The sequence below is a fragment of the Haliotis asinina genome, chromosome 6 (assembly GCF_037392515.1).
Source record: "Haliotis asinina isolate JCU_RB_2024 chromosome 6, JCU_Hal_asi_v2, whole genome shotgun sequence".
NCBI lineage: Eukaryota > Metazoa > Mollusca > Gastropoda > Lepetellida > Haliotidae > Haliotis > Haliotis asinina.
In genome coordinates, this window is record NC_090285.1 from 14,311,698 (window position 1) to 14,325,840 (window position 14,143).

Below are 14,143 nucleotides of genomic sequence, written 5' to 3' on the forward strand. Positions count from 1 at the left end.
ATTGCTGAAAAATTGCTAAAAGCGAGGTGAAAACGCTCACCCACATTGGCAACTCAATAACCAAAATTACGTTATTTATGAGACCCAAACCACCGATCACCGGATTCTGTCACACCTACGGGACGTAACTGGACACGGCGAATCGAACGTTTGAGTCGACTTGGTCACATATTTGTATACTGTAGTCTGTCGTACAGACCCTGAAGCAAATACATCCAAGAAAGCAGACGCAAGTCTACAAAATATGGCAACTCTAGATTTTCTTAGTTTCTGAAAATGAAGAAAACCTCAGGTCTCCATTTCATTATATTGTTTTTCTTTTACTATGAACGTTTTTCAGCAAAATATGTTCATATCAGCGACTAGCAAATAAATATTTTCCAGTGTGATGTGAAGTAATGATATATCATTCCGTAAACATTTCTCCGGCATTTATGATACGTTTTGTGGTCAGTTCACTATTTTTTATCATCGGTCAAAACACAGTTCCAGAGTAATGCGGTAAAGGGAGGTCACTCTTGTCGGTCTGTTAACACAAAACAAACCATCTCCATTCGCAACGAGGCGGCGTCATTGTAGCTGGATCACAACAGAACACTCTCACATTGTTGATGAAAGTCTGTTTTGCTTTGACGTAACTGTGATGAGCATTGTTTTTCAGAATAATCGCGAATACTGGAGCTTACACCCCTTCCACTTCCAGTACCCGACATGTGCTCATTGTCTCGACGTATCCAGGGATGATCCAGGACCTGACGACTTGTTGGCCGACTGAGCGGGTCGACGGTGAGGAGGGACTTCAGGAGATCGGCACAATCTGCGGACAATACCAACAGTAAGCAGTTATTTTATTATCTGATAAAATAAGTATCCACAGCTCGTTTTAGAATTAACAATAAAATGCTGTCATCAGCAGGTGTAGTACATACTTAACATAATATAATTTGCAACATTATGATGAGACACTCAAGGGTGGTAGCAATGGTACCTAGAATCTTACATGTTAATTGTTCCTTTGGTCAAGTTACATTCTGACTTTGACGCACAACCTGTGTCAGATTTCTAGATCCGTCTGTACTGCTACTATTAGGGCTAAACCTATCGCCGCCAGGTGGTGTGCGTACCTTGCTGAAGGCTGTGTGGCACGACGACTGTCTTCAGTATACACCCGTAGAGTTGCGTCATGCTCCTTGGCCGGTCCGACACAAACGGAGGTTTTCCAGTCAGCATTTCAAATAGAATGACACCTCTTAAACATAAAAAATTGGTCAGCTGACAAAATATATTCGTTGAAATGTATACTGAGTGCCCAACCATCAAATGAGACATTTAGTGAATGAAGGAAGGAATGAAGAAAGGAGTAAATCAGTATCTGGCTAAAAATAAACACAAAAAGATGATACTCCACTGATATTACTAAAAGACGCGTCATCAAACAAAACCGAATCACTCACAGTGTGGGTTAATGCAGTTTGAAACAAAATCTTACGAATATGTTAACTAACATCTTGTCCCTGAAATGTATTAATCTAGACTTGCCACATATAAATCTAAATTTGCATATGCAGCATGGCAGAATAAGGAACAATAAAAGCAAAAGGAATTCTTCTACAAGCCTACATCCCGATACAGGTTAAGTTCTCCTAATACTTACTTTGACGACAAAGCTTACAGACCAAGATAGCACAGTTATTCGAAAGCAAACCGAATTAATGGTTCTCAGAAAGTTGTTTTTGGCGTAACAAGTGTCAGATAGGTAACGGTCAATTTGCCTAATACTCACAAACTCCAGACGTCGACTGGCGGTCCATACCGAGCTCCCGAGTACACCTCAGGTGCCGTATAGATCGGGGTCCCACACTGCCGGGTAAGAGGGGAATCTTCATGGCACCGTGTACTCAAACCGAAGTCTGCAAACCCAGTTTGAATATTTACATATACTAATGACACTAAGGAATATGGGAATAAAGTATGACGCCCTTGTTAATTTAATGATTTGAAGGTGTACTACAACAAACTCTAGACCAACATCGCAACCGACGCTGCTGCTAGTCAGAGCTATGCCATTATCAATTTACACGTATCGCTGTATGGTGGTGGTGATGCTGTTGCTGATGATGACGACGGTGATGGTGATTGTGATTGTGATTGTGATTGTGATTGTGATGATGATGTTGATGATGATGACGACGACGATGTTGATGATGACGACGACGACGAGGACGATGATGATGTTGATGACGACGACGACGGATGATGATGATGATGATGAGGATGAGGATGAGGATGATGACAACGACGACGACGGATGATGATGATGATGATGATGATGATCAAACATCTGATCAGCTGACTACAAGTTTATGAATGTAGTCAAGATCAGATCTTGAATACCAACCAGTATCATGTGTTCGGACAACACTTACCAATAAGCGTGATGTGTTTATTTTCTTTGTGGACTATGATGTTGGCGGGTTTGATGTCCCTGGAAAACAAAGAAGCATAACATGCATGTGTGTTTCTCAGGAATTATTGTGAAAGTTGTTTCGACAAATATCCAATATATGTATTGAAACTATTGAAGGTTTGCTGTAATGAATATGTTGTGATACGCTTCTTTAACAGTCTTTTTTAGTACCTTTTGAGACCTCCTTGCCCTGCAATACACGACAGAATGCGCCCAGGTAACTACCGATCAAAGTTTGTAGGAAATCGTGTGTGTGTGTGTGCGTGCGTGCGTGCGTGCGTGCGTGCGTGCGTGTGTGTGTGTGTGCGTGCGTGCTACGTAACGATCGCTTTGAGGAACGGGACCCCGGGCCGTAGCTGGGCCATTCTAAAATATTTTCGCCCTACAACCACTGATGCATTCCACATATGAAATTTGGGGCTACATTTCGGGCGTTGGTAGATAGGTATCTTTTGTCTAAATTTTCTCACAGTTCGGAAAGGCCTGGGCATAACTTTCTTCAGAAAAGATAACACGATTCCAATCTTGACTTAATTTCGTGAGGTCTACACCAGTTTAAACGCCTTTCCTTTTGTGCATCTTTCATCCATGGTGAGGGAATTCCGTGCTTTTTCGCCCAGTTAGGTCTTTGTAATTTTTGTCTAAGGGTATCATTACATACCTAAAGACTTCATCTCATTTCTGATATTCTTAACGCTTTTCAATTTTGCCTTACTCTCAATATGGGGGCGGTGGGGTAGCCTAGTGGTTAAAGCGTTCGCTCGTCACGCCGAAGACCCGGGTTCGATTCCCCACATGAGTACAATGTGTGAGGCCCATTTTCTGGTGTCCCGTGATATCGCTGGAATATTGCTAAAAGCGGCGTAAAACCAAACTCACTCACTCACTCACTACTCTCAATATGGCCAAGTTGCTGGTGATCCGTAACACTGAACTTCCCTGTCTTGTGCTCAGTTCCCAACTCCTGACTGAATATTCTACAAACCTCTGTAAACTGTTAATTCTTTGGCATTAGTCACACCCCTTTCAAAATGAAATCATCTAGCTTTAGCTATCTTCACTCTTCTACTGTCAAATATACCTTGTCAACAAATGAAACCGTCTGCTGCACGAAGGGAGATAACTCTTGATGTAATAAGTTTCATTCTTAAGCCTACACGAGTTGCCTCCCATAATGAGTATCCTACTACATAGTGTAACACCTATCTTAATTTACACTTCTATTATCAGTAGCAGGAAGAGGGCTGCAACGATTCACTCAGACCTCCATTAATTTCGATTTTCGATATTGGACCCTCGATTCGATCATTCTGAATTAGATTCTTCATACAAGCAAAAACATCAGATTTCATTTAACTCTCAGAGTCGGATTTGTTAGCGTGAAAACTGTGGCGATGTCTCTTTACAGCCATTCTCATTAATTAGACCGGAGTCAGTCAGTCACGTTTCGCCTTAGATCAGGACTCGAAACTGCTCGATTTAGAGTCAAAATTACGTTCTGACAGCGTTGGAAATGATTTAAATATGTATTCTAATATCAAATCGAAATAGTATTGATGGTTATCGAGAATCGAAATCATGATGTCATATTCCATTTTCGATGTCTCCAACCGAATCGTTGCCGCCCTTTTAGGGAAACAAAGATTTTAGCAATAATTCCTGCGAATTCCTTTGATGGGTAATTTGAAGGTTGAGTTGATGAAGAATGATGACGATTTTTACGAACAAGCAACTTCTTTTACTCTTATGAATGTACCTGCTCATGTGAATGAAAAGAGTGGAGAAAAAAAACTGCTAGGAATGGGAAATGAAATTTGTAGGTATTGCAGTATTTGAGATTAAAAGAAAACACTCCTGAGTGAAAAAAACCCCCAAAAGCCCAACGTTTTGACATCATGATTGATTCCTGCTCATTCTTGAGTCATTTCTTGCTTGACGACGACAGTAGAATATATGTCGAAACGTCGCCTTTCACAGAATAGAAGTAGTTGTATATCTAAAAAATGTTATCATTATTCTGGGAACACTGTGCGTCGCGCCACCCCAAAGATAAAATGGAACCTGCCAGAAATAGGCCCTGACCTAACTGTTTCTCAGTCCAGAACTTCCTGCCAGGATGATGATCACATTGCTGCAATAATTAGGCGCTGACCAACAGCATTGATACTCACGTATACTAACCAACGCATCAGTGAGTGAGTTAAACGATTACGTTACACCTACCGATGAATGACGTCGTTATGATGTAAGTGTGCGACAGCCGACGACAGCTGCGTCATGATCGTCCTCGTGTCCTCGTCATAGAGGGGACCCCTGTAGGAAAACCAAATACCAAATTCATGAATACACCATGTGCTACTGTAGCTATTATAGCAAGTGCATAAGTAAGCGAGTTGTGTATATTCAGGGGAGATCACCATGTCTTGGACGATTGTGCCACCACGTTCTCATTTAAATGTCCATATACGAGGAGTTATCTTGAATAATTCTTTAGAATTCATGAAAACAATTTTGAAAATATGTAATTATTGGCAGTGAAGCAAATGCATACGGACAAATAGTTGCAATAACCACTTGGTTTATTTTACACAAGATGTGCCATATGGGCTTAGTTGCCAGACGACCCGTGGAGGTTCCGGGATAGAAAATTCAGCAACTCATGCTTGCCATAAAAGGCGACTATGATTGTCGTAAGAGGCGACTAACGGGATCGGGTGGTCAGACCCGTTGACCTGGTTGGCACATGTCTTCGGTTCTCAATTGCACAGATTGATGCTCATGTTGTTGGTCACTTGATTGTCTGGTCTAGACTAGACTAGACTAGATTATTTACAGACTGCCACCATAAAGCTGGAATATTGCTGAACGCGGCGTAAAACAAAACTCACTCACTCACTAACTGGTTGCCATCCTACTTCTATAGCATGTGAATGCGTTGAATCGGTGTAACATCCACGGCAAGAGAGATTCCAGGAACTGACTGACATCATTCTTGTCGTGAAAGATGTGAGATAAGTACCTGCGTTTCAGCACCATGGCAAGTGTTGGCCCCTTAACTAGTTCCATGACGAGGTACATGTGTCTTGTTGTCTCCATCGTCTCATACAGCATCACGACGTTAGGGTGCCGAAGACAACGCAGACTGTCAACTTCGCGGCGGAAACATTGTTTCTGTGTGTCTCCTTTCCTGAACGGGTACTTGAGGATGGATTTCACAGCCACCTGCAACAACCACGGTCAGACGCATCAGATTATCTCCTTTATTTGAGGAGTGACTTCACACACCTGAACAAATGACACACACAAACAAAAAACAAAAAAAAACAACCCCAAAATAAACAAAAACAAACAAACAAACAAAAACAAAAAAAACCTTTACGTGAGAGGATACAGAAATGAATGCGTCTCCTTTCACAATCATCCATAACAAAAACAGATGGACACCGTAAAACGGTTGTCTCCTTTACTTGAGGAGAGACTATGAGACTATAACACCTGAAATAAACACAAATAGACACAAAAAGACTTCACAATCACATAAAACAGAATGGTTGGGCGTGTGCTTGAAAAGAGACTTCACGATCACCTAGAACAAAAACGGATGGACGCGTGATGTGTCTCCTTTACTTGATGAGGGACTATGAGACTATAGCACCTGAAATAAACACAAATAGACACAGAAAGACTTCACAATCACATAAAACAGAATGGTTGGGCGTGTGCTTGAAAAGAGACTTCACGATCACCTAGAACAAAAACGGATGGACGCGTGATGTGTCTCCTTTACTTGATGAGGGACTTCGCAACCAGCTGAAATGAATACTGACACGCGTTAAATAAAACAAAGACGGCACAACTACCCGAAACACCCACAGATAGATATTTCGGTGCTTCACTGGAGGTGATATTGCCAAACCACCCAAAACGAGCACACCTTGACATGTCGCTATGTACTACAAACAGTCATGACGCCAGTGGTTGAGTTGTGTGACCCAGAGGTTCGCTGTAGTTTGAGGCAAAGCAGTCACGGCATTGTTTCCACTATTCAATATAATCTGAGACCTACATCCATTGTTACACCCGCTCGGGCGGTAACAAAAACAAAGATCGGCAATCATCAAATCTCTAACGCCTCGCTAGCTGTTGTCGACATATCAGCATTCGAGATAAACGAAAAGCGGTTATAGATCATATCTTCTGGAACAATAGAATCACGCCATGTTGGGATCGAGTTAATAGGTAACCAATTAGGTGTTAATATACCCTTCAAGTTCTTATATGTCCCTCCTAATTAAATCTGACAGACCACTCAAAAATCAATATTTCGAGATTACGGGCCATAATAAATTCGCACTATTTCATGTTTGTAATAAGAGCTGCACCAAAAGGGGATCGGGTGGTCAGACTCACTGACGTGACCCTGGAATCTACCACTAGTTTGCCGGGTCAGATTCATGTATTAACCATGTTACGTTTTTGAACCCAATGCCACAATGTAGCAAAATGAGGTTTACAAGCGACATACACTCTTCAAAAAAAAAAAAAAAAAAAAAAAGAAAAAAAAGAAAAAAGAAAGAAAAGAAAAAAGAAACGCAAAACCCACATATCAATGAAAATTTGGTGTTATTCAAGAACGTGTAGATCAGCGGAAAACAAAGATACGTGAATGAAATTTTGTGGAGCAATCCACTGCTATCTTGTCCATATTTCATGAGAATAACAGTCATCAGTCATTACTGCTGTCCACCAGGTGGTGTTGAAGTCAGTACCTCGAGCTCGCATGACCACCTCAAGCTGCTACCAGTGCTCATCATCTCCTGGGTACAGGTCGAATCAATCATTGGATGTTTTGTTGTGGAATCCTTCTCCATTCCTCCTGCAGCATGTGGAACAACTTTTGGCCTGTTAGAAGAGCTGCCGTTGACGGTCAACAAGGTGAAGGACGTGCGGACTGAGAATCTGGTCGATGGATCCATTGGCCGTCAGATTGGACAAGCACAAGTTCCGATCTGTGGGTGTATGAGATCGCCCCTCTCCCTCTTTCCCCAAGATGATGAACGTTGACGATCCTTGCCAGATCACTCTTTGATTCACCAGCTTGCAATCGTCCAACTGTCTCATTTCGATCGGCAGTATCGAGACGTCCCATTTTCGTGTACAGTACAAAGATTGTGGGTGAAATTGTGAGATTCATTCTTTTATAGTCACACGTTGTACTCATGTTTTGCACGTGAGAAACAATTATTGTGCCTGACATTTGTGCTGCATGGCATCCACGCACATCATGACAATCCTGAAACCGTTCAAATCATTTTTGGTTGCGTTTGGTCAAGCGTGGTCTTCTAAAATATTCCAGAAACAATATGCAACCTTGAATATATGTTTCAGTTTAGATATGTGTACAAAACTGTAAGTATCATTTTTGAATTTCATTTTGCGTTTCTTTTTTTGAAGAGTGTATATACAACCGTATGCATGGTTAATAACACACACTGACATCATATACATCATGTATAATAGAATGATGGAATGTTTATCTGAGTTTACATAGCACGTGGAACATGGACCATTGCCTTAAAGTTCATACAGTTTTTGTCTGAAATGAATAAATCGTATTAAATATTGATAGCTTTGTAATGAATTTGTTTGTTAGAAAGTTTTCCTGTTTTTCTAACAAACAGTTGACTGACTACGACCTAAGACAAAAGGTAAATAAAAGAAGAAAAAAAAAACATTATAGAACAAACAAACAAAAAAAAACGGAAAAAAAGCGCACAGGTCTAGGTTATTCGGAAAGATTCCTGTAACTGTGCGACAGCAATGTTGTCTCTGGCAGATCTCTCACACATTTCAAATTTAAACGAAATCGGTGGAGACATACATGGACCTTTTAGGAAATTCTGCCGCTACACTGTTTGTATTTCGTTCAAATTTGAAGGAGATGTAAAAATTATTGTCCAAACAGAGATTTGAACTCCTGTGGTTCGAGGTCCATTTCTGGTGTCCCCTGCCTTGATACTGTCGAAATAATGAAATCGGCGTAAAGGATCACTCACTCACTCACTCACTCACTCACTCACTCACTCACTCACTCACTCACTCACTCACTCACTCACTCACTCACTCACTCACTCACTCACTCACTCACTCACTCACTCACTCACTCACTCACTCACTCACTCACTCACCAGTAATGAAGTACCAATGCACACCACGAGCTAATCAATGTTGCATTAATTGTGTTCCGTTACATGTAGAGCCTCTGAACGCTCGACTGACGTTATTACTTTGCGTGATGTAACAAATCCGCTGATACCAGCGTAAATACTGGCTATTTATACCGCTGTTGATTAGTAGCGTCCAGTTAGGTATCATATCCCATCGCGTGATCAAGGTGATAAAGCAGGTGGAATAACTATGTAATATTTATCAGTGTAACGATGACCCTGTGGTGGTTCCTGAAAATTGCTGGTGGTATATGTAATATAACGTTGATTGTAACTAATCAGCATAAACGGAAGCACGATGTAAAATAATAGCAATAATAGCCTTGTAACAGCCCAAACGTGAGCCGTGCGTGTTAAAACATTGATTACAGAACATTCTCGTGTCCTGTTTACGGGCTTCCGTCCTATTGCGCAACTGAGTGCGATAATTAGTCCAGAATTTTCAGACTAATTCATTTAAAAGGATAAATATTAATCACTATGATATGATACGCCTAAGCACTTGTATACAGTTGTATTGCAACATTTCGCTCCTTCAAATCCTTGCCAAACACGCCATACAGCGTGCTCTGTCGTACAGCGACACCTGACAAACGGATGCTTGGTACGCGTGGAAATCTCTAAACGAGGCCATGCCGACAGGGAACTTTGGCGGTTTGGATACGGAATAAATATTATATCAGTCTCATTGTGCATTACAAAGCTACACTGAATAAGCATAAAAAACACATACCAGGTGTAACCAGTGCCCCATATGCATTGTGAATCAGTTTACGACCTCGTCAAACAGGGACAGTCTGTGATTTTCTTAAGCTAAGGTATGCTGCCTAAGCCGCGACACAAAACATTGAAATACGGTGTAATTTAAGTTTCAAATTAAAATTCATTTGTAAATACCATTTTGTCATGAAACAAGGAATTGGAATCCAGTGTAACCAGATGTGTTTGCAGTGTTTATTTTCACTTTCGAGCGAGAAAATTCGGATCGGCTGAAAAGTAGGTCACTGTCTGAATAGGTTAATGAGACTCGTGTTTCGGAATGTGGTTCTCAGTCAGTAGAAACAGTCTACATGTATTTCAGAAATATTTTGAATCACTGGAACTATAACATTAATGATATTGATAAAAGTACGTATGCCTGCGACACAACTGCTCATGAATAGTTTCCTCTCATCTTGAGTGGAAAATCTATTTTAATATATTTTTAGGAAATAAATTCACTAACGGAGTTATGCAAATTTGAATGATAAGTACATCGGAACTTCGATGACTACATCAGATGAATTACATACAACCATTCTTAAACCTCATAATATTGCTGAATTCGCATAGTTCCTAAACCAATGTAGAAATTAGTTTTAATCTCAAAACGTGGCCGTATATGAAACGGAAGGGTAGAAGTAATAACTATGGTAACTTGCACATATAATAGGATTATTTAGTGATCTTCAATGGTGATAGGTCCTTTGGAGTAAAGGAACGCCGTATTTGGTCATTGCGATGGTGACGTCATCGGAACAACATGCTTACCGAAGATAAGTTCACCGAAGAGTGAACATTTGAAGAATACTCTTCATTTCAAAGTTGAAGAGGCTAAAATGAAAACTTTACCACCAGAAAATTGAAAATACGGTTTAAGAACCAGCGTCACAATTCCCTGATTACACCATCTTTGCACGATCACAATCATGAAGATAATCTGTGGCAATGTTTCATTAGTAATTATCGTACTCTGATACCTATTTATACTTCAGCTCAAACTGATAGTGAAATATCATTGAAAAGAGTCTGAGAAGACCAATGAACAAAAGTATATTCCGACAGTGGCGTCATCGTGTGGTGACGTCATAATTTTAGGATTTACCTTTTCATTGAGATCCTGGTGGATAGCTTCTCTGACCGTAGACTGTCGGCCTTCTCCAATAATCTTCCCCAAAATATAACTTCCCACCTTCTTAGGTTTGTCTGTAGGAACAAAGTGTTCTCCGCACAGTCTCTGTATTGTAGTCATGTCGGAACAAGTCACTTGTAGCTACAGCAGACTCTATGACGATGCCAATGCGCTGGACCCTACGTGGGTCAGGTGGTCAGCCTAATCGTAGGAGGACAATTTACCCCTGAAGACCATATTGGTGATCTGAACCCTGGGTAACACGTTTGCCCATGTGTTGGACTAATTTCAATGTTATCGTCACAAAAGAGCTGAGGTCTCAGCGTGATTACAATCTGCAGTGATGTCAACCTTTGATGTTCGCACTTTATAACCCTCGGAAATACTTTCACGGCTGCAGCAACGTTTGTGTCACCATCGCCATCGTCATCGCCGTCACCTCCCGTGTTTACAGTTTATCTTGTCGTCACCATCCGTGTTTACAGTTTATCTTGCCGTCATCTTCCGTGTTTACAATATATGTTGCTGTCACCATCCGTGTTCACAATCTATCTCGCCGTCAGCGATACATATCACGAATTCCGATCCATATCTCTAATTCTGGAACAGGATAAATATGCAAAATCAGTTTAAATAGATCATTCAAAATGTTACACTGCCGAGCTTCCGAACTGCCGTCTACTCCAGAATGAATCCATAAATTCACGCCAACCCTTCACAGAAAGGCCACGGGAGATCCGCTGTCACACGCATTAACACGCTTGTCCACAAGCATAACTGTGCCGTTCAATGACTCGGTGTTAATCTAACCATATGGTCCTGTCGCAAACCTCATACCTCTACCCATAACCGTTTGAAGTTAGTATCGCCACACTATATCACTCCACGATCGGGCCTCCAACATGTCAGTACCTTAGTATACTCAAGTCCACAATGAAATACATCGACTGATTTAACGAAGCTCCGATTGGTCGAGACGACAAGACTCCTCAACGTTAAGGCTCACTCTTCAAAAATGTCGTAAATTCCTGCTCGAAGACAGGTTTAATATAATCTCCCAAGAGTATCATATAATACCCACAGAGCAGCCACTTGGGACCTGAATCAATATTTAATATATCCTCAATCCAATCAATCCATGCTCCCGATAAGTATAGCAGCCGTGGGTAAGATTAAATCAATAGTGTTGGGATTATCGAGACATATTTGGTATGGATTATATCGTCATACACGCTCCTTGAGGTTCGGTCAATTTTCTTCGGGAGAGCCCATTATCCGGAGTTTGTGTATAGATTAGAAACGACACCCGTGTTTAGCGAGCAAGGTATAGTCCCACGGAGAGACGCCATACAAAACCAAACAATATCAACAAAGTGTTATTGCCGCTGCTGCCTGGGCATCTACCCGCATTGGCGCTCGGGTATACGTAGGCGGATTGCCGTGTCTCTTAACCATATATTGACGTTTGAGACGGGTATTATTGTTGCTGACGCCAGTAACAACACAACGGCACCAACACAACAGACATAACTTTGAAAAGACCCTTCCGTGTTGCTTTCAAATATGTTGCAGTTCAGGTGAATCATGCGGGGTTCAGGGTAGACGGTGCTTGACAAACAGACTGTACCTGACAATGCAGTTTCATATATGTCTTTGTTAACGTCGTTATTGTAGACGTGGGGAGATGAAAGTCGGCAAATCAAGAAGTGTCCCTCCAACGAATGATGATGATGATGATGATGATGATATAATCATTATGATGACGATGTTAGTTATGTAGTAGTGTAAGATGCCGTCTTTGTCGTCGTAGCAGTAACAACTGCAGCAGCAGTAGTAGGAGCAGTAGTAGCAGTTGTAGTAGCAACAGCAACAGCAACAGCAGTAGCAGTAGTAGTAGTAGTAGTAGTAGTAGTAGCAGCAGCAGCAGCAGTAGTAGTAGCAGTAGTAGTAGAAGTAGTGTAAAATTCTATTTTCAAAAGTATACTTTCTGTATCCGGCACTTAGTATATGTCTTTCCACGTACTAGCGTGCACCGACGTTCCTGTATATATTGTGTACCTCGTATTCTTAGGAACAACTCTCCGGGGTAGAATAGGCCTTCAGCAACCCATGCGTGCCACAAAAGGAGACTATATGCTATGCTTGTCGTAAGAGGCGACTAACGGGATCGGGTAGTCAGGCTCGCAGACTTGGTTGACACATGTCATCGGTTCCCAAATGCACAGATTGATGCTCAAGATGTTGATCACTGATTGTCTGGTCCAGACTCGATTATTTACAGACCGCCGCCATTAGCTGGAATATTGCTGAGTGCGGCGTAAAACTGAACTCATTCACTCACTCAGTAGGAACAAAAGGAAAGTGAACACAATGATTTGTTACTTAGCGCCATGCAGAAACTACACAGGTATGTCAGTATCAATTCTAAATGGAAGTTTATTTGTTAAGACATGTACATGAGCTGACCCGTGAAAATCCGGGTTAGAGTCGGTCTCCAGTAACCTATGCCTGTCGTAAGAAACGACTAACGGTACTAATACTAATGTATTAAGTAGGCAGGCTCTTACGGTATTAGGTAGCCAGACTCGCTGATTTGGTTGACACATGATGTTGATGATTGTCTGGTCCAGACTCGATTATTTACACACCGTCGCCATATAGCTGGAATATTAGCATGGGCGGTGTGTTAGACAACAACAAAACCTAAGACGTAAGCTCCATGACATCAGTGAGTGAGTGAGTGAGTGAGAGGGTGAGTGAGTGAGTGAGTGAGTGAGTGAGTGAGTGAGTTTGGTTGTACGCAGCCTAAGGCAATATCACGACGGAAGACATCACAAATGGACTTTGGAAACATATTGTACCCATGGGGTTGACCGAACCAGGGTCCTCAGCATGGCGAGCGGGCGCTGTAACCCATGGGCTACCGCACCACCCCTTGTATGAGGTGTTACGGTTGACAAGAGGTGGTTGAGCTTGAGTCACATACTAGCGCACAGAGCTCGACACATTCAGGAGATAGGAGGAGGCAGATGGGAGGTGTCGGGCATGCCTTAACTGCAACACGAGCTACCATGGTTGTCCAGAAGTTCTTTAATCGGGGTCATTCTGGTGAAGCTCAAGAGTACACTTTGTTACTGGTATTTTACAACCTTGTTTTCTCCTCCGTCTATAATGTTTCACATGATCGGTAAACATTGTTGGCTGTTTCATAAAAGAGACATTAAGACTAACATTTGAAGTCTCACGAAAGGTTGTTTGATTATTTAAATCAAGAGCCTTTAACTTCACATGGCAGACTGATATGGTATTTGCACGGTGTTTTTCAGGTTCCTCATCACAGCATTGAATCGTCTCCTTGACGTGTTGAAATAACCCTTACAAACGTATCATTTCTCCCCATGCACACTAATTAAACAAACATCAACAAACGTGTGAAATCTTCTCAAGCGCTTCAGTCAAACAAACATACACCCCGTTAAATGTTGCGCCTGTTAAACGAAGCTCGACCAATATACACTGACAGACGTTTATCCCAGTACTTGTCAAAATACTTCAACA

The 14,143-nt window shown here is 41.5% G+C and overlaps 1 protein-coding gene across 1 annotated transcript; it reads right to left on the reverse strand.

The window, feature by feature from the left end:
* Positions 1-57: 57 nt before the first annotated feature.
* Positions 58-11,520, reverse strand: LOC137287540 (hormonally up-regulated neu tumor-associated kinase homolog). The gene is made up of 7 exons (XM_067819890.1): positions 10,559-11,520; positions 5,487-5,689; positions 4,691-4,780; positions 2,427-2,485; positions 1,784-1,910; positions 1,125-1,249; positions 58-817 (listed from the first exon to the last, which is right to left on the reverse strand). Exons 1-7 carry the CDS (start codon positions 10,703-10,705, stop codon positions 585-587), a joined length of 984 nt encoding a protein of 327 aa, XP_067675991.1. The 5' UTR covers positions 10,706-11,520; the 3' UTR covers positions 58-584.
* Between the last annotated feature and the right edge of the window lie 2,623 nt (positions 11,521-14,143).

Coding starts and splice junctions, on each gene's coding strand:
- LOC137287540 (XM_067819890.1), bottom strand. CDS start 10,705: ATGACTACAATACAGAGACTGTGCGGAGAACACTTTGTTCCTACAGAC. Junction 5,690..10,558: donor ACCAGGATCTCAATGAAAAG/GTAAATCCTAAA, acceptor TGGTTGTTGCAG/GTGGCTGTGAAATCCATCCT. Junction 4,781..5,486: donor GCCATGGTGCTGAAACGCAG/GTACTTATCTCA, acceptor GTTTTCCTACAG/GGGTCCCCTCTATGACGAGG.